At 38.4% G+C, this 19,895-nt stretch overlaps 1 protein-coding gene across 2 annotated transcripts in view; it reads right to left on the bottom strand.

The window, feature by feature from the left end:
* Positions 1-1,250: 1,250 nt before the first annotated feature.
* Positions 1,251-19,895, bottom strand: part of HS2ST1 (heparan sulfate 2-O-sulfotransferase 1) — an 82,595-nt gene continuing 63,950 nt past the window's right edge. For both annotated transcript variants that reach the window (XM_062613104.1, XM_062613103.1), the window contains exons 3-7: positions 15,772-15,857; positions 11,674-11,812; positions 8,145-8,242; positions 6,768-6,925; positions 1,251-5,854 (exon numbers count right to left, since the gene is read on the bottom strand). In XM_062613104.1, coding sequence (XP_062469088.1) covers positions 5,628-5,854; positions 6,768-6,925; positions 8,145-8,242; positions 11,674-11,812; positions 15,772-15,857 — 708 coding nt within the window. In that variant the 3' untranslated portion in view covers positions 1,251-5,627. The remainder of the gene's footprint in view (positions 5,855-6,767; positions 6,926-8,144; positions 8,243-11,673; positions 11,813-15,771; positions 15,858-19,895) is intronic.

Raw genomic sequence — 19,895 nt, 5'->3', positions numbered from 1 at the left:
GGAGGTCATAGCAGGGGACTTGTGCTTGAAGAAAACATCTGGACATTGCTTTGACATTCACTAGCAACTTTTTGTATTTTATTAAGAAGTAAGGAAATTATACTGAAATCAAATGCAAGATTCAAACAAGAAATAAAATGAAAATACAGGACCTGACTAGCTTTGAACAAAAAAAACCTTTTCCCTTCTTTCACTCCCCTCCCGTGAACTCTGGTTGATGAGATTAATACCCAGTGCAAATGGCAGCATCAGTTAAAAAGCTGTTCAACCAGTATTTAACACAGATGTGTAACACTACCATCATTTTGCCTCTCCCAGGAGAAGCTACTGTCATCTTAAATTCTTTCTGTGTTAGAACTTCTTTTGGCCTTCCCCCCCATTTTGTTTGCTATATCATTTTGTAAAGAGGTGCAGCAACTTTCACAAGTCCTGTACCTTTATATGGGCAATTTTTATCTCCACTTCCTCCTGGCTGATTAAAGCAGAGAAGCTTTGTTTCCTGTGCACAATTACACCTACCCCTTCCACTGATGGAAGGAAGGAAAAGCCTACTTTCAACAAAAGGGGGATTTGAAAGCCATCAAAATCCTCAACTGGAAGTTCCTAAGTAGCTGCATGGTGGTTCTTAATCGAGGCTGACAACTGAATATTTAGGAACTATTGCATTAAGAAGCTTGGCTGGGTCAGATGACTTTCCAGCTCCATCGTGCATGAAGCTAGGAATGTTTACTGGGCAATGGTTGCTGTATGCACTTCAACAGTGCAGTGCATCCCATGCTCACTTTATTTTCTTGGTTTAAGTGCTTGCTTACAAGTGCAAATGAAGTTTACCTTCCAGTTCTTACATCACATTCATCACTGTAAGTGAGCATCTTCCAGTACCACTGTAAGTGGTCATTCACTCCCTCAGGCAGGGAATCACGTATGTACCAATGCACTGGCTTAATGCCACTTTTCTGTTCTTACACATCTTGAGTTTAACGTGAAGAACTTTTTACTGACGCTTTCAGCACAGTGACCTTCTGCAAATCTATTACATTTCTAGCCAGAAAGCACAAAGCACATTCTACAAGCCTATATTTGGTTATAGCTATGTGAAATCATTACAGACAAGCTACCTTCCAGCTCACCCCAAAATCACAATAGCTGCAGACAAAGTTCACAGTACTGCATAACAACATCTTCTAGGGGGAAAAAGGAAAGCAGTTAATGTGAGTGTGACATGCAAATATGAAGACAGGACACCAGACTTCTTTTCTTTCCCCTTCCCATTGGGTGTTTTATTTTGTAGCATTTGTATTAGGTAATCAACTGAAACACTTCAACAACAGAAAGCTGGCAGCATGGTGAGGAAAAAATGGAGGTTATTTCTCAAACAGGTGTCACAAAATGGTTTCAAGTTGGAACAGTATTGCACAAACGAATCAGTTTACGGAGGATGAGTGGGATCGAGCATCTTCAACATGGATTGTGAGGAAAAAAGGCACTATTCAGCTGTGTGTGTGTGTGTTCAAAAGGAAACGAGTCATGACGCACAATCCATGTTTCTCAAAGTTACATTCAGTACTGCTTTAGAAATGCTCACAAACCTGTCTCTCTTTACCAAAGCTACAGAAAGCTGCTGATGTAAATATCAGACAGTACAAGTGTATGAACATTTATAATTATGCTCCAGAAAAGTCTCAGGAAGAGGACTCTTTCTATAAATACTGCTGCTAGGTTACATAGTTGCATAGGCTTACAGTAAAGGAAGCATCCATCCAACTAAGCAGCCTTACAGTTTCCTTAAGTTTAATCTCTAGTAGTCATAAAATATGCTCTAATTCTGAAGAGCTAAATTGGCAGTGCACTTGAACCAGGCTTTTCCACTGACTGCTTAAGCAGCACAGTTCAGACAGCGTCATCCATACCCCTTTTTGTCATATATGTGTTCGGCAACACCAGGGAAGCTCAATAAAAGATTTAAACAGAATTATAAAAGAACTGAATTTTCCCCAATATAAAACTGAACAGTTCTGAGACCATAAATAAGCAAATGTTTATTCCTGGAAAGTAAAAATAGCTACGTATCTTCAGAAAAAAATAAGTACCCAGAAAAGGGATTTCAAATGACCAGGGTGGGCTGCTTCTTCCTCTCCCGTATTGTATAGCTATAAATTTTCATGCCTGTTTGAATAAGAGGCCATGATCAGCATACCACTAATAGAGAGACTGCTTGAAAATCAACTCAGAGCAAGCAGGAATGTGCACATAGGATACTCTGCACCCTAGCCTAGTGGCTGTCTACAGATGCACTAATAAGAGTGAAGTTCTTGCTGCATGGCTGCAGAATTATTATGGGAAGGAGCTAAAACCATTGTTGCTCTCCTGTCAGCACTGCCCAGTGCTTCCGGCATGCTGTGGGTATGGCTATGCAGTTGCCAGTGCAGCTAGACCTCATGCCATTATGCTGACATCAAGAGCTCCAACAGGGCTAAAGTTTAGCACAAAATCTGGGTGTTAATCTTGTACAAAAGTACAGAACAGTGTAAGAAAACCTACTCTAAACTATAGTGAGATGAGCGTTTCAGCACCTTTCAAACAAACTTAGCCCTGCAGAAAGCCAAGCTCCTGTGGAGACTACAGTGACTTCAGTTAGAAGATCCATGTTTAGGAGGCTGCATAGTAAGTTTACTGATCATACAACCTGCAACAACAAAAACCCATGTATTGCTGCTTTTCACTCCAAGTCATTAAGGGCAAATTCACAAGATAAATTCTGTTTATATACTGTAAAACACTTTTAATTCCAACAACTTGGATTGTTTCCATTTCCAAATAGAAGAGGAATAAACCAGGTTATTAAAAATGTGTAAAGCTCCTTCTCCTAAACTGTCTTTTAGGAGATCTAAGTTTGATAGCTGTCAATTGAAAGGATTCTAAAAAGTTCACAGTTGACTTAACAGTTGCTCTAGATATAAAAGTAGACAGTCTTGATTCCTTCTGTGTTCCACAGACAGTAACATTGTCAGAGCACATCTGGCATGAAACCTCCCAGTTGTAGCTAGACTTCTTGCTTGTCTCAACCCTGCCAGTTCACAGCAAAGGACGGGAAGTGATAGCTGATTAAATGAAATGTGCTTTCTGACATGACCTATGAAAAATATATTGCTCATTTAAAAGTAATAAAAGTTGCATTGTTCTACTGTTTTCTATTATTGTCCTTACTGAAGACTCAGAATGAAGAAAATCTAAATCCTGGAAGCAAACAGAAATTAAAGACAACTTTTTAAATGTCTTACAGAATAGAAGGGGTTTCTGTAGAGCCTACTCAAATCGGTAGAAGGTTTGCCTATCGGTTTTCTTGTCAATAGAGAAGCATTTGTCTACATACCTATTTCATTACTTAGATGAATATTTTATGTTTTCACTTACTAAACTCTTCTGCTCTCTTAGAGGTGCTCTTCTGAATATTCTGAAGGAGACTCAAGAAGGTAAACTGATCCAAATTACTCTGAAGGAGAAAAGAGATAGTCAAAAGAAAATCTATTGTAAAACTAACAGTGAATGAATAATCTTTCCTGGGATTATAAATACTCATTTTATTTCCAAAAAGTTACTGCTTTACTATGGAAATCTTTAGATCTCCATTAGCTACTTCTTGTGTATGACTCCTCAGTTCCTTTCTTTAGCTAGGAAAAATGCCTTCATTTGTGAACTAACACATCCTATTCCCAAGCACACTGGCATTATTAATGACATCAACAGACAAGACCTGGAACAGGAAATCTTATGCATGGTTCATGCTATATAAAGGGTAAGCTATCAGAAGGAACTTCCCTGATTATTTGGGAAGAACAAAAAGAGATCTGTTTTTAAAAATCAAAGGGAAAAATCCAAGAAAACAAAGAAATGCAAGATGGACCTGATAGTCTCTCCCTATCCTCTCTGTCATCGGGCTGTTGCTCTTGGCTGCAGACATTCGGTTCACAGAACATTTTCCATTTCCTTTGTTTTCATTACGAGAACAAGCTGGTTAAAGAAACTCTACTTGGTAATTTTAAACTAAGCCTTCAGCATCATCCCTTGAGAATTTAAACCTTTACCACCATTCCTTACTTTGTCTCCTTGGTGCCTTCCCCCATCAAACTCTGTGGAAAGCACTTCAAGAAAACGCAGGTGTAAGATGTGTAAAAACTCAGATCTTTAAGAAAATTCAATAGGAAACAAATTCTTACAATTCTCCACTGCCATTTGCTCTAATGCAGTGGCCCCAAACATCTGTTCACCAATTGCAATTTACTTCATCTACCAGGTGTTTCACACTGTTAATAATGGCAACTCACAGATTTACAATAGTCACATAAGGCAGTTACATAAATAGAGTTATGTCAGTCAAGTTCACTGCATCTTTCCCAACCAGACTACACATGACATTTTTCTTCTCATCTTCTTACCATAATAAAAGAATGAAGACTACATTTCTGCAAAGAGAATCCCTGGACAACATTCTGGTATTGAAGTCAGAGAGGTCACTGAGGTGCATTTCAGCAACGTCCAACAGTTGTAACACAACCACAAAGTAGATGTGATGCTTTTCACTTCACACATAACAGAACGGGTGCAAAAACCCCACTTTAAACTAGTTACTTTAAACCTTTTGGTCCAAATACATAAAATAAGCAGTATTTACAGCATTTTACTCCTTTTGTATATGCAATGCTTTAAAACACGTTATAAAGCACCTTAGTAAAAATATTCTACAGATAAAAGTATCGAAGTAGTAGGAAAACCCTAACCATACCACAGCTCACTCATGGAGTCATAATATGGATTCACCAATACCTCAGTTTACAGTTATTACAAAGAATCCATGGAGAAACTTAATACTGAGTTTATGTTTTTTATACCACTGTGTAAGGATCAACTAGAACTGCAGACAATACCAGCTTCTTCACAGTTTTTCCAACCTCAGCCAGTGGTGGTGGGGATAAAGAAACCAAAACCAAACCTCCTCTGATTCTTTAACTTTTTACAATATTAATGTGGAAATGATGTTTGAACACTCATGATCAACTGTCATTTGTAAAGAAAACCACATAGATAAATATGGGCAATTGTAGCAGCGTTTCTCAGCAGAACATGATTCACCATCCCAATTAATATCATGTGACATGATTCACAAAAACAAAGCACAGATGTCAACCAGTTATTAACACTATTGGATGCAACCAAATTTCCATGTTGAAAGCTGGGAAAAATTATTTCCTGTTCACAGAAGTATAAAAGAAAAGAAATAGCTCTGAAACTTAAAAAGAGCATCAACAGAAGCATTCTTTTGTTTGGATATATTTTCAACTAGAACTGCTGTGTATTAATTGCTCCGAATTAAAAGTGTAGATTTCTTCAGGTAAAGGATATTAACTCCCACTGAAAGTATTAGATAAAAGAAATGAAGCCTTTGCTTCTGCATTACCAACATGTTAGCCAGTATCCAATGCCTTGGAGGTGATCCACAGCCTACTGTTCTCAGATCTACCAGGAAATGTCTTGAAGGTCTACAAGCAATCTAGTTTCCGTGGCTGAGGACTAAGATGACAATGTGACCAAAGATTCAAGTCCATCAATCTCACTGTACAGTGTTGTTCTTAGTTTGATTTTGGGTATATCTTTTCATAGAAAAAGTTCTGAGCCAGAATATACAATTCTCCATCTTTTTCCCGAACTGCATGTGCTCTGACAAACTGAAACTGCTCCAGTGCAAACTCATAGAACTCATTCTCCATTTTCCAGATTTCAGACTGTTGTAGCTTGGCAATAGTTTCTTTTGTGGGAAGTTTTTTCTCAGTTGTTTTCCTAAGATGAGACTTCTTTCCTAAATGCAAAAACGAAAGCAGGAACTTCACTTTAAAGTTTATGGATTAAAAGATGTTTACAGTCCTTTTACTCACAGAGTTTTATCCTCTCTGCATGTTGATAAACTGCATTAGAAGTGACAGAATTTCATCCAGAATTTATTAACGCAACATGCAGGGTTGGAAACTTGCAGTCTCTTGCACTAAATGTTAATGAATTTTGCATCAGTTCTTTCAGTTCTTCCTCCTTACTTTAATAAACCCAGGGAATGAACACTTCATTTAAGGAACAAAATTACTCCACATAATGTACTTGAAGCAAGATTGGTCTTTCAAAATTAATTATTTAGATGTTAATCTGATATCAACTGTTAAGAATTTTAAAGGCTGCAGAGCAAGAGACTTCTTACATGAGACAAAGACAACCAAAAAGATGGTAGCGTTTTCTCTAAGAACTGCTATTTGCTGCTTTGTAATAAACTTGTTAATACTACACATGTAGACCCTACACATCAGATCCTTTTCTCCTTCTATTTGCAGGTAGAAGCTGTGCCTAAGATGGACCTTTTCCTCATCCTAAGTTGCATGGGCAGCTCTGAGAAACCAAGGTACTAGCTATATGACAAATGGCTTACTACAACCCCAGGAAGGCAACATATACTTGGGCCTTTGTATCCCTTGGGCCTTTCTGCACAGCCAACCAGGCTGAATCAAGCATAGGCTTGTGTAAGGCACGAAGATACTTGGGCTGCCCTCAAGCATTTGTATTGGGAGCCTTTTAAATATGTAGGAACATCAGCCAACTGAGAGGCAAACCTGGCAGAGATTCAAAACTATTCATCTAAGTCTAAAGAATTCACATGAAAAAAAGGGTAAGAGGATGAAAAAATCCATGGAATCCTTGAAAATCAACCATTTAAATAATGTAAATACCTGTCCGGTACAATTCTGTGGCACCCCTGAAGAACCGGGGCAAAGCTGCTTCCAACAACATGATAAAGTCTTCAAGCTCTTCAGTAACTCCTACTAGGAAGTATTCATTAATCAGATTGTATTTGGCTTGTTCCAAAGCCCATCTGCTTCCCACATTCCTAAAATGACAGAGAACAATTACAGCAAGTTCTGATGTCAGCCAACAATCCTTGGTCCCTAGATGGAGATTATTTTGTAACAGGACATTTGCATAGGAAAGGGAAGGCTCACTTCAATTTGTAACCATTCCTAACTTCATTTCCCTTTGCAGTTTCTCTCATCTGAGTTCTTACCTAGAAATTTGACTCCTCTAGTTATTTTGATTAATAACTCATTTACCAAACAAACCACATGGGTATAGGGTTCCTGTCTCTATTAATGCAATATTTGGAGGATCTACATTTTCTCATGTCAATATTCAGTCTCCACTTTCCCATTAGCCACCAGAAATGGTTCTGGTAAGAACACATCTTTCCCTTTTGCATCCTAGAAGCATAATTATGAACTAGAAAGTCACTGCACTTAATGGGGGGACTTCCATACTGAACAACAGACAGTAATTAAACTGATATGGTTTTCCTCCTTTTATAGCTCTAGACAGAGTGAAAAGATAGGTTCAGAGCTCTTTCCTTTTCTGCTTCTTCACCTGGCTCAGGCATAGATAGGTCTGACTGACAGGCACAGAAAGAGGAGCTCTACATGACAATGTGCTTTGCTCGTGTTTGGATGAAGAGTAGCATTGACAAATAATTGCCCTTGATTTCACTCAGAATCCTTCAAATTGCTTCTTTTTTCCCCTCTAGTTTGCCTTTAGTTCAATGTTTTAAAACCTATGCCATTGTTATAAAACATGCTACATTGACAGATGGACACTATTTGCCTTTGGTTTGGTTTCTTCTACATAACATTGACTACTAGATGTCTGGTAAAGGTTTAAGAAGATAAATTTATCCTGATCCCAATTATTTTGCTCTCCCCAGAAACTCTGTGAGCTTGAACGGAATATCTCCTTTCAGAAAGATGGATATCGTAGCCTGACAGAAAAGAAAAACATCAATACTCCAAATCTACAAAAAATTATTGTTAAAATGGGAAACATCTGTTTTCCCTCCTAGCACGGCCGACACAGTACACTAACATACTGCTTGTTTCAGGAGCTGCAAGACTGCTACATTAAAATGCATCTTCAGAAGAAAATACATGACTGAAGTACCTGCTGCTTCACTCTGTCCAGTACCACACACTTTCTTCAACTATGTTACATATTCAGGTTTGTTAAGTTTAGCTTTTAGCACTGATATACTTGACTAACAATTTAAGCTACATTTCTCTCCCTACCAGCATTCGGAGCTGTGGCCACAGAAGAATGGAATTTGAAGCCAAAGTTTCTCTGGAGCACAGTCTGAACCTCCAGCTGCCACACATTCATCAAAGGTCTGGAACAAAGACAAAATTGAGCTGAGCTTTAAAATCTTTTATGCATATCCCACATCTCAACCTGGCTAAATGTAGCGGGGACAGAAAAACACAAGAGATGATGTGAATGAAGGAAAACCAGTACATTTCCAAGCTTTGCTTTCAGGGTGCTATTAGGAGTTACTCATCTCAATTAAAATAGTATTTGGATACTCTGGAGTTAGAGCTAATGAACAATTTGATCTTACCTGGTTCATTTGATACAACCTTGATGAAGGATGAATGTCAAAACAAGCAAAACCAGTCAGCAAGTGTTAACATCATTTTTTTTCCCTTACAAAATAAGTCACTAAAGATACAGCACCAATTGCCATCAGGATTTATGTGATACTGGAAACAGCTGGATCTTTATATGATAGAACACTGTGCATTTTGTGCTGCAGATTAAATAATGTTTTATTCCATTTTTAATATGACAAATAACTGCCATTTCAGGAGGCAATTTATTTTTGGCAAATACAGCACTGCTCTACATGGATAGACAGCTGTAGCAACATAAAGATTCAACTGCAGTAATACAGTTACAATAAGAACTCCATTAGCATTGGAAAGAATTGGTAAATACTTTGCCCAGTCACCATAAAGTATTCACAATATTCCTATTTCTAAGCAAGGTGTAAGCCATGTATCTAGGAAAGCTTTTTAAGAAATTATTTAGTAACAAATAAGTGACCACTTAGACAACTTTTTAGACTATTTCTTCTGTCCGGTTTCTGTTCAAAACAACTATTAACAAATATATTTGCCTAATTATTCAGTGTTAGAACAAGGACAATGCCCTTTGCTTCTGTTCTGAGGTGAAGATCCTGAGATAATCTGAAAAATGTACTGATACCAGGCCAAAGCAGGGATTAACCTGTGGTGCCTAGGCCCACACTGCACTTGGAGTTTAGAATAGCTCATACATGTCACATAGACAAAAACTCAGCTTCACTAAGAAAACAAGACATTGGTATGCTTTCTTTAGCATAGCTCTCTAAGAGAAATTCTGCACTGATCTATCATGGGCATTTTATAACATCAACATTACTTAAGAACTGAATTGTTTAAATGCACCTCCTAACTTATGAGTGTATATACTAAGTATGAACTAGCATCTGTCAAAAGGAAGACTCTTTTGCTTATACCTGCAGGTTATTTTATAGTTAATACACAAAAGCAAGTAAGTGATACTCTAAGTAAGATTAAACAGGACACACCTCCTTCCCCACTTCCTCTTATATACTTATCCCAGCTACTCCACCCAGAGATTTTATTAAAAGAAATACTTGTCTTTACAGACCCTGTTCTTGAAGCCAAGCTATCTGTAACTTTGAAAGCACGGGGTATAGGAAGAAAATGAATGAAGAACTCTTCCATATAAATGTGGTATGGACTGGCAGAGGGTGAGGGTGTAAAGTCCATTAAGATTCCCTCCCATTTAATAAAGGAACAAATTGATTTCCATTATGAAAAAAGTTTTGATCTTCTCTACTTTTCATATGAAGAGCTCTTAGTGAATCTCCTATAACACAGATTAGGATAGATACCAGTGTTACAGACACTGTGATTGGGCCAATCCAGTTTTGAGCTTAAAGAATTTTATACCTAATGTATGTAAAACTGACACCATCTATATATGTACAGTTTTCTTGGAGACACTGGGGAAAAACAGGATCCCTAAAACTTGGCATAGCAAATCAATTTCACTTCATACAAACTAGAGCTGCTTACAGGACAAGTTAAATCTGTAAGGCAACAACTAAGTTTCAGACCTAAATAAAGTGGCATAATAGTGACAAAATGAAAAGAAAAAGCATCTTTAATAGAAAACCATAAAATTATTACTGCAGTGAACTGCAAACATTATAAATAGGAATGCATTTCAACTTGTTCCAGCAAATCAGAGCTTACAGTGCAGTCTACCAAGCAGTAGCATTAGGGATTTTGCCTTAATGTTTCCCAGTGACCACCTAACAAGTCTGTTTGGACTCTAATTCAAAACTAAAACAATGCTATTAGTACTTAATAAAAAGCATGAAGTTTAAGTCCTATAAACAGCTTGGACTTGGTAGCATGGTCAGCTTTCCAACTCATTCATCTCCACCAGCAAGGAATTTCACTGACCAAATGATGCTCTTCCTGAACAGGAAGAGAGTAGGTTACAAAAGATGAGATTCTCTCTCTTTTTAGAAAGAGGCTTTTTAGCCTTTATGACACTGTATTACCAAATCATTTCTGTAGCCAGTGCTATGAAGATAGATTTATTTTAAGCTTCATTTCAATTTGGTTTGCTTGAAGCTTTCCTCTACCTATGCTGTAGGATGTCGGGACAAACTGAACAGCAGTAGCTGAAGATGGCGCCAAACCCTAAATAACAGAGGAGCAGCTAGTCATCAAAGGGAAAGACAAGACAAATGCTCTGTTCCAGACAGTCTAAATACACTGCTTGGATGGGGGGCGGCACACAAAATTAGTAGTTACATTTCTTAGTTATGCGGTGTATATATATTAAGCTGTATTCAGTATGATTTTTGATGAGCTATTTTTCCAATATCTCTCGGTATTCGCACATTCTACACTAAATGGTAACATTACAGAAAAAAAAAAAAAATCAGTTTACTAAAATATTGCCACTGACATTTTAAAGTGTTTGGCACTGCAACATACAAAAGCCCTTTCCATTTACTAAAAACTTCCACCCTGTTCTGATTATAGTTTTATAAACTATATTCATATGCTTAATAATTCGCTTTTCTTCTTGATTTACAAGCAGTACAAAGCAACAAGCTTCAACAAATGTCTTCCTGTAAACCACGACAGTGGATGTATAAGTTCCTTCTGCAATAATTGTATTATGAAGTCCAAATCATGTTGTCATTCTGAAACTGTGTTAGTAAACAAGGTTTGAATATATGAACCTGAACTACTCCTATAGCCACCTAAGACGGATGGAGGAAGTCTAGAAACCTATGATTAGAACTCTATAGTTTGCAAGAAGACTCTTCACATAATTCCACTGCAACATTTACTGTTTAAGGCTGTTAATTATTAAAAAATAGTAGTGAAAAATGTCTTTCAATCTTCAACAAGAACAGATGCAGAATTCTCGTACAAGAGGATAAGCTTAACTCCATACTTACAACTCCAGGTACCTGAAAACATTTACAATTGTATTTAATTTGCATGACAAATTGTATCATAAAGTTAATTTATAAGGTTACACAAAATGTTACACTTAACATACTTCATGTTCCACTCTGGTCTAGTACAGATAAAAGGGGAGAATACAACTTGCAAAGCCACCATCGCCAAGACTGATACAAGAAATACTCAGCTTCTATCAGGACATTTTTAAATGGTTTATACACTAATTTCGGTAAGAAACCATATATAATGAAGTGTATTTTACCTTTTTATCCCCCTGTTTTCGTCTCCGTAGCCCTGGTCTGTAATCATCTCCAAAGCGCAGGAAGTAATAATAAGAAACTAGGCGTTCTATAGGATCTCTTATGACATTTATGTAAATTGGTTTCTTTTTGACACCAAATCTAAAGTAAAAGAGGGAAGAAAATGTCTTTTAAAGGCCAAATCAGAGCTTCCATTTAATACTTAAAAGCCTGTCTCTACTGACACAACTGAAACCTACATACAAAGAAAATGATGGTGAGAGCAAGTTTAATGATTGCTTCCTCTCACCTTCATTATCCAGTGTGTTATGTGGATGTGAAAGTCAGTTCCATTTCAGCTTTCCTGGGACTGTGATTTATTTATTTTTTTAAGAGAAGCAAACAAACCTTAAACATCCTCACACAATAGGTACCAAAATGTTTATACAACCATCCTGGCTCTAGAAATGCCTTAATGAGTCTAGCAGCCACCTACATGTTTATAATAAGCATAAGGAAGTTTGATATTGATTTCCTGCCCTCCTGAACTGTGCTATGCAATGCTGCAAGTGGTTTTCTTGGCAGGTCTCCAGTTGTCAGAGACATGATTTCTAACAGAAGGCAGGCAGAGTGCAGAGCCCATCCATTACCTGGGTTGCATCCATATGGCTATGCTTATTAAATAGAAGCCTAAGATAGTATCTGTAACCATATTAACTTCTCTATCTGAAAATATAACATTTTTCCTTAGACATTTACCTTAAGCAACTTTTGATTTACTGTGGTACAAACAGGAAGCCTGATGAAATAAGGTGGTAAGCTCGCAGGACACGTAAGAAAGATTTAAACCACCGAAATGGTTTTGTGCAAATGCTGCTTTTCAATGATCTATATTCAAGGCAGCTTTTACAACACATTTCTCAGTTTTATTTTCTTTTCCATTTGAGACATCACTGTGGCAAATAAATATGGTATCCAAACATTGAAGAGGTTATATCACAATGGGAATGTGTGTCAGATGCAGTACCATTACTCTGTAAATTATAGTACCAGATACTGCTTATGTGAGGAATCTTAAGTTGCAAAAGCTGAAGAACAGAAACACAGAATAAGCAGCAGAGAAGAAGTTAAAAAAAAAACACAATTAAAAGGCATCACTGTGGCAAAAGGCCAGCAATACAGATATGGAAATTGTTAAAGGCTACAGAACAGCAATTGATTCTTCAGATGTTAGCAGCAGAGTACCAATGCATGAGACCGTAGCAGGTAAAGGTGACAATGCTGACATTTGTCTGTATGCCAGCTCTTACTCCCCAAAGTCTGCAAAACAGGAGTGTGTGCATCAAAATGATTCGAAGTCCAGACTTTGAACTGCACCTCTTTCAGGTCCACTGAAGTGCGAGAGACATGCACAGGCGTCCCCTTCTACAGACTCTACTGCAAGTGCTGGAGAAGGCTGGAACAAACCATTCTGATCAAGCAGCAGCCTCAACCAATAATATGTTTCTGTGTGTTAAATGGAGGTGTCAGAGCCCTTGGAAATATTTGTGCAGGATTGTACGTTCAAGTGGATTTACACACGACCTTGCAAAACTCGCATCAGTTAGGGTAACATAAGGTACTTACTACTATAGCTTTATTAGCAATTATAATGATTTTGTAACTGCATTGTCAAAGAACTTTACCAGAGTTTACCAGAGATAAGGGGATAAGGGGGGAGAGGGAGGGGATCAGAAATTAAGAAAAAGAGGAAAACAAATTTAAACTTGTATTACTGTAATTTTTATATGGATGGGTTATGATAACCTGTCCTCAATACCATAAGTCATTTATTGAATGCAGTACTTTAAGCTTCAGAATATTTTAAGAGGTTCTTCTGATACCTGACTGTGGACCCAAGCCTGATATCTGCATATAAGCAAGCACTGACTTGTTGGAAATACTTTATATTTCTCAACTACAAGAATGTTCATTACAAGAACACACCTCACAGCCTGAAAAGTGTGGGCCCTGCCAAGCACAGCCAAAGTATTCAAGGTATTATTTTAATAATGAAAACCCGACGTATGAGAAAGCAAGCTACGTTGGGGAAAGGGGTCTAGAAAATAAATCATTTATGGGAAAGGATAACAAACAACAAGCACAAGGATAACACAGTCCTAGAGGGAAGATGCAGATGAAAGAAATCTGTGAAATTGCTTAGATGCTCTCTAGATGTAAAGTAATTATTTTATTTTAAATGTGGGAGTATCTGAGGATGTTTTCAGCTTTATGAAGTGAGCAATGTATAGAATATAGAATAGTCTGGTTTGGAAAGGACCTTGAGATCATCCAGTTCCAACCCCCCTGCCATGGGCAGGGACGCCCCACACTAAACCATGTCACCCAAGACTCCCTCCAACCTGGCCTTGAAATTAAATAACATTCATTCATTCTAGAAAGTTGTTACTCAGTTCAAGGGTGCATTAATGTTGCAGCATTTTAACTTTAGAAGGCAGAAAAGCCACTAATGAAAGTTGGTACATTTTATTTTATTGAATGAGGTGCAATTAAGACTTCTTGCCTGTTACTTTCTGTAAACTTCAAGGTTTTATTTGGTGCTATTGGTATTATCCAGCTACTACTGTAGCTTTTAGCATTTTCTATTATATAATATGCTGTACTGGGAATCTCTGATGCTCTCACTTCCCCTTCTTACTCTTTGTAATCAAAAGCTAGAATTAAAAATCAGTGTACATGAGAGAATAATTAAAAGCAATGACTAAACAAAAGAAGCTCTTACACACTAAAAATCTTATTTCATTAAATAAATCATGGAATCATAGAATAGTTTGGGTTGGAAAGGACCTTGAGATCATGCAGTTCCAACCTCCCTGCCATGGGTAGGGATGCCCCACACTAAACCATGTCACCCAAGACTCTGTCCAACTTGGCCTTGAGCACTGCCAGGGGTGGAGCATTTATCACTTCTGTGGGCACCCTGTGCCAGCGCCTCAGCACTCTCACAGGGAAGAACTTCTGCCTTAGATCTAACCTGAACTGCCCGTGTTTCAGCCTGAACTCATCACCCCTTGTCCTATTGCTACAGGCCCTGATGAAGAGTCCCTCTCCAGCATTCTTGTATTCTCCCTTCAGACATTGGAAGGCTGCAGTGTGGTCTCCTCACAGCTTCTCTTCTCCAGGCTGAACCAGCCCCAGCAGCCTGCCCTCCTACATAAATGTTTTAATACACAGAAACATAACATGACTGAGGCTTGACCACCAGCAGGAGGTGAAAGTACTGGTTACTATTGGCTGTGCAGTCAAATATGCTGAGATCTGAAAATTCCACTTTCAACTTTCAGTGCTTTTCTGCATGTTGCAAGTGCAAAATGAAGCACTGTCTGCTAAGCATCTTAAGCAAAACTGACTTGCCAGTTCAAGGAGAGGCTTCACAAGAGTGAGCTACTGAGGATCACTGCTTTAGATCCATTAGAAAAAAATGAGACAAGGGAAGAAACACATGAAAGTGTGAATACAGATATGATCCTGAACATTTGAAGTCACTGGGAGGATTTTTACCCCATTTTCTTTTAGATTAATTTTAGAAGCAGCAGGATTTAACTCCAGAAGAATTATTTCAGTGCTTTTTATGGCAAGTCAAAATACTATAGGCAAAAAAAACTGCTTTAAAATATAACTTTTAGTATTTTGATACAGTATACAGGGATACTCTGATAGAGAACTACATAACTTAAGAGGCAGGTGGTATTACCCGTTATATGAAACACACTTGAGAACAAGTATCTTAAACTTCCCAGAATGGGAAGCAATCCTAAAGCAGAACTGTCAGTGTTTTAGAGAAAAGCCAAGATTTTCAGTAAAACAAGACTGTAATTCACACAAGGAATACTAAATGCAGCATATAAGTAGCTTTGAAATGAGACTCGGCTACACTTTAACATACAAAAAGGCAAGAGAAAACTGTGAAAATCAAACCCAAATATTGCTCAGCACACGAATTTCAGAGTGCAAATGTCTCAAACCTCAGCTGTCATCACTAGAGGGCACTAATGCCCCAGCTGCATCCAAACAACCTCAACTACTGTGCTACTCAACAGATAAATCCAAGGGTAACATACTTGGCAAAGTCCAAATAAGATATATGCCCATGGTAAAATCCTGGTTTCATTTCCTTCCAGGAAGTCACATTCTTCACAAATCGGACCTATAAAAGCAGACAGCAGAAAATGTTTCTGTACAGCTGAAACACATTGAGTTTCCCCACACATAGTGCCCTCTGGTTTATAAATCTTACCATGCGTTACAAAACAACATTCTATTTTGAATATTAGCAAAGAATTTGTGCCACCAAAACCAGACTTTTCTTCAAGCATACAGAGGACTCTGCTTATATCATCACAATTCAATGATCAGAAAGTAAACCAAAGCGGAAGACAGCAATCAGAAAGGCAATTCAAGAAAAGCTTCCACAAAAGCATTAGCAAGACAAACATTTCACTTTTGTCAGTCCATTTTATCTGTCATTGGAAAGGAATGGGGAATTCCTTCAGCAAGAAGCAGAAATACACATACACCTTTGATGGAATTGTCTGGTCTGTAGTTAGTCCCTTAAATAAAAGCAAACCTGATTTACAAGCAAGTTCTTCGACCGATTTTACTGGAACAAGAAACAAATCTCACGGTTCATTTGCTCCCCCATCTCAAAACGCAATGCATGAGTAATCCAAAAATTGCATAAAGGTATACAGTGCAAACTAGATTTATCGCTTACCATTTTGAATTGTTACCTTGAGTCTAACATTTCAGTGAAGCTTCCATGTTGAAGCATGAAGCAGCCCTTCAGCAAGGGCTGATAACGCAGTTGCGGGCAAACTTCATGAAAACAGGAATAGCTTTCCCCTTCAAAGAGCTAAATAAGGTACACACCCCCAACTAGAAAGGATTATCGCATTAAGTGGGATATGGAAGCCCTGAAATAGCTTGGCTTTATTAGATGAACAGAGTATTTTAACATCAAAGCACCTAACTCGGAAAGTTATGTCAAAACTAGTCAACTGGATAATAAAGAAAAGATGATAAACTTTTGCTGCCTGGCCTGTCTGACAATGATAGGCCACTTGTGAAGCTGCAAATGAGAAGATAGCATTCCCTGCACATCTACAGTATCTTTTCTGTTATACAGTGACAGAGATAACCATGAAGATACTGAGGTGAGACAAGAGAGTCAAAAAGGGAAAGCTGGAGAGCTCAAGTCAATGCACTAACATTCTGTAAGGTCTAATGGATGGAGAGTCCTGGAACATGATACTTATTATTTACTATCACCAACCAATTGAGGATTTTAAAAGGCAAGACTCGCCTGCTTCTGTTTCTTCAAATGTGCAAAACTCACAGTCTAAGACTTAAGACGTTGATAAAATTTACTTATTTCCTCAAACACCGGCTCCTGGGCTCTTAGGTAAAAGAAATGTACATTACTTTATAGTAACAGGCAGCATTCATTTTTTCAATGTACAAGTTTCACAGTCTGTGGCATTTCACAATTTAAACTATACCCTGCACATGAAAATTGTGGCAGACCTAGCACTGCACAATGTTATACAATTGTGTTTCATAAACTACACTGGCTTTTCTGCCTTGTTTTGTCCATAGCACAAACTGATAGATATCTATGAGACTTTGAATTCACTGGATCTACCTACTGAAACAAACCACACTTCAACGACTGTACCTTTTAAAGATTAATGACAGGATATTTTCAGTGGAGACCCTCAGCTATGAATACTTCTATACCTGAGAAAGAAGTTTCCTAAATGCAAAGTATACATTATCCTCCCTTCCATCACCTCCAAGCCCCAGAGTCACAGTGTCTAATAGACTAGGGCTAGGCACAGGGAAATGCGAAGTGCAAAGTCTCATGGGTCAGTTCTGTCTCAGATCCTTGTGCCACCATCTGGCATCAAACCTTAGATCTTCCAGTAATAGTTAAAAACATCCTTTACTGTCTTTGTCATATAATATTGTCTGCTAAGTGAAAGCATTTTTATGAACACAGGATGGGTGTTATAGCCTTTTATTAACTTCAACACCAGACAAGCTAAGAGGCAGCTAGGAAGGCTTTATAAGACAGCTGTGACATTTTTGTCTGCCTTAAGATGGACCAACCCCACATTGTGTCCTGAGAATACCAGTTTTTAACACCTATAACCAGCCTTCAGGCAAGAGATTCCCCCCAGCCCCATTTGCAGCATTTCAACAATCAGAATTGTTCCAGGTCACAGATAGCCTAGTAAGTCTGGATTCACACGTTTTAGGGCAGAGATGAATATTGCTTGCTGCTTCATACTGTTAAATATGATCTATTTTACCTTTCTTTTCAGGGCTTAACAGATAGTGGAGCTTTCAAGAGACTGAGCAAGCTTCTCCATCTGAACCCAACTGAATAAAATGTGAGGTTATTTTAAAAGTGCAGATAGACGTGAATGGAATTCCTGGGAAGTTGTTTCATGGTGCTTTTATATAATCAGCTCCAAAGTTGCTTTGCAGCCTTTAGTGAGAAATCAGCTGATCTTTATTGAATTAAAAAGCCAGATCAAACATCCTCTGGGGGCATAAGATGTCCTGAAAGGTAAGTTAAATACATTCAGTTTCTAGGACGATAAGAATTTATAACGAGTCCCAGTGAGCCAAAAGGGAAAATGTAAAATCAACCAGCATACTTGGTCTCAGCAAAAAAATCCCTGGGAAATGGGTATGTGCAGACCAAAGTGATGTGGGAAGCCTCCATCTCTGTCCACTGCTTCCATCAGTCCCTCTTGTCTATGGTCTGAAGAGAACATCCACACCCTCTGCCACCAAAGTTGGTATGGTCATTACCCTGTGGCTTGGTATCACATGGATTTTGGATACCAAAAAGGCCCCAGCTTTTCCCGTCATTACATTCTAGTTTTGTTTGTCAACTGCTGAATAACTGACTCAAAATTACTAATAACTGGGGGATGGATATCACCAGCACAGCCTGGTGAGGACACATGAGGATTTTCCATTCAAGTGTGACTTAAGACCAACCGACACAGTGTCCTCATTAAAAGAAATCTCAGTTCAGATTTCAAGACCAAGCATAATGGGATGACTGAATGCAAATCCTCTGCAGGAAGGCATTGGTAGCTTAGTTATCCAAACTGTCAAATAAGGTAGCCCTAAAACAGAAGTTTAGGAACACTGGAAACAGGCTAGCAGCACACCTTTGTCGGCATGCCATAAGAAACCACAAGCAAGCTCAAGGCAAAGGCATCTCTCAGCAATATTGTGAGACGGTGAAAAGACAAGAGTCTACCAGTTCAGCTGTGGTGAAGCCAGGCAAGAACATATTCCAGCCCTGCATGAACAGTTCTTTCTCAACTGAAAGTACTGAAACATGGAAGGGTCACGAGGAGGCTCAGGGAGCGCAAGAAAGGCTGAATAGATGAGGCTTTAAACTCCCTGTTTTCACAATCTGTGTCAAAGTCCAGGGGTATGGAGCACATAGATGGTGGAAACTCCTTGCAACCTTGGAGGCTGGACTAGATAATCTTCCATTGTCCCTTCCAACCCAAACCATTGTGTGATTCTGCAACTGGCACAAGTACAGCAGTGGACACTAGTGCTCACCAGGCCATCTAACTCCAAGAGAAAAACTCTTATCTGTTCAGGAGCACATGAGAGTACTTCTAACAGTCACTCCAACCTTTTCCTTGTTCCACCTCAGAGAGCCATTGCTGGAAGTGGAACTGAAGTCAGTATGAGTGTGCTATCCTCTGAGAGGCCACTGCTTTAGAATACATTTGGAAGCAAGATTATATATTTTCAGGTGCTCCTTTGAGAAAAATGGAGAAACTGCAGGAGAAAAAAGAATGAGGAACAGAAAATAGCAAGCTGATAACTGTACCATGGCTTTCCTATGTTCACAACAGCAGTACAGAGAACGTGTTCTTACATCCCCTTTTCTAACACTATATCAAGGATTTATGCTGCAAGACAGAACAGCAATTTCATTTTACATGTTTTAGATGACAATCTCACCATGTAACAACAAAGCTGAAGTTTGTGTGGCTGGTATGCCATCCAGCAAGCCATAACACAGGCCTCCTTATAGGCACAAAAAGTACTAGTACTGAAACATGCAAGCAACAAATGAAGTCCCACAAAAACCTACTCTGATTTAATGAAAACCGAGTGTTTTTGTTACAGACCACACAGGTCA

The sequence above is a fragment of the Pezoporus occidentalis genome, unplaced genomic scaffold (genome assembly GCF_034315485.1).
Source record: "Pezoporus occidentalis ecotype Australia unplaced genomic scaffold, CSIRO_AGI_Poc_V1 ctg164, whole genome shotgun sequence".
NCBI lineage: Eukaryota > Metazoa > Chordata > Aves > Psittaciformes > Psittacidae > Pezoporus > Pezoporus occidentalis.
The sequence above is the reverse complement of the archived record's forward strand: the minus strand, read 5'-3'. Positions and strand labels throughout refer to the sequence as shown.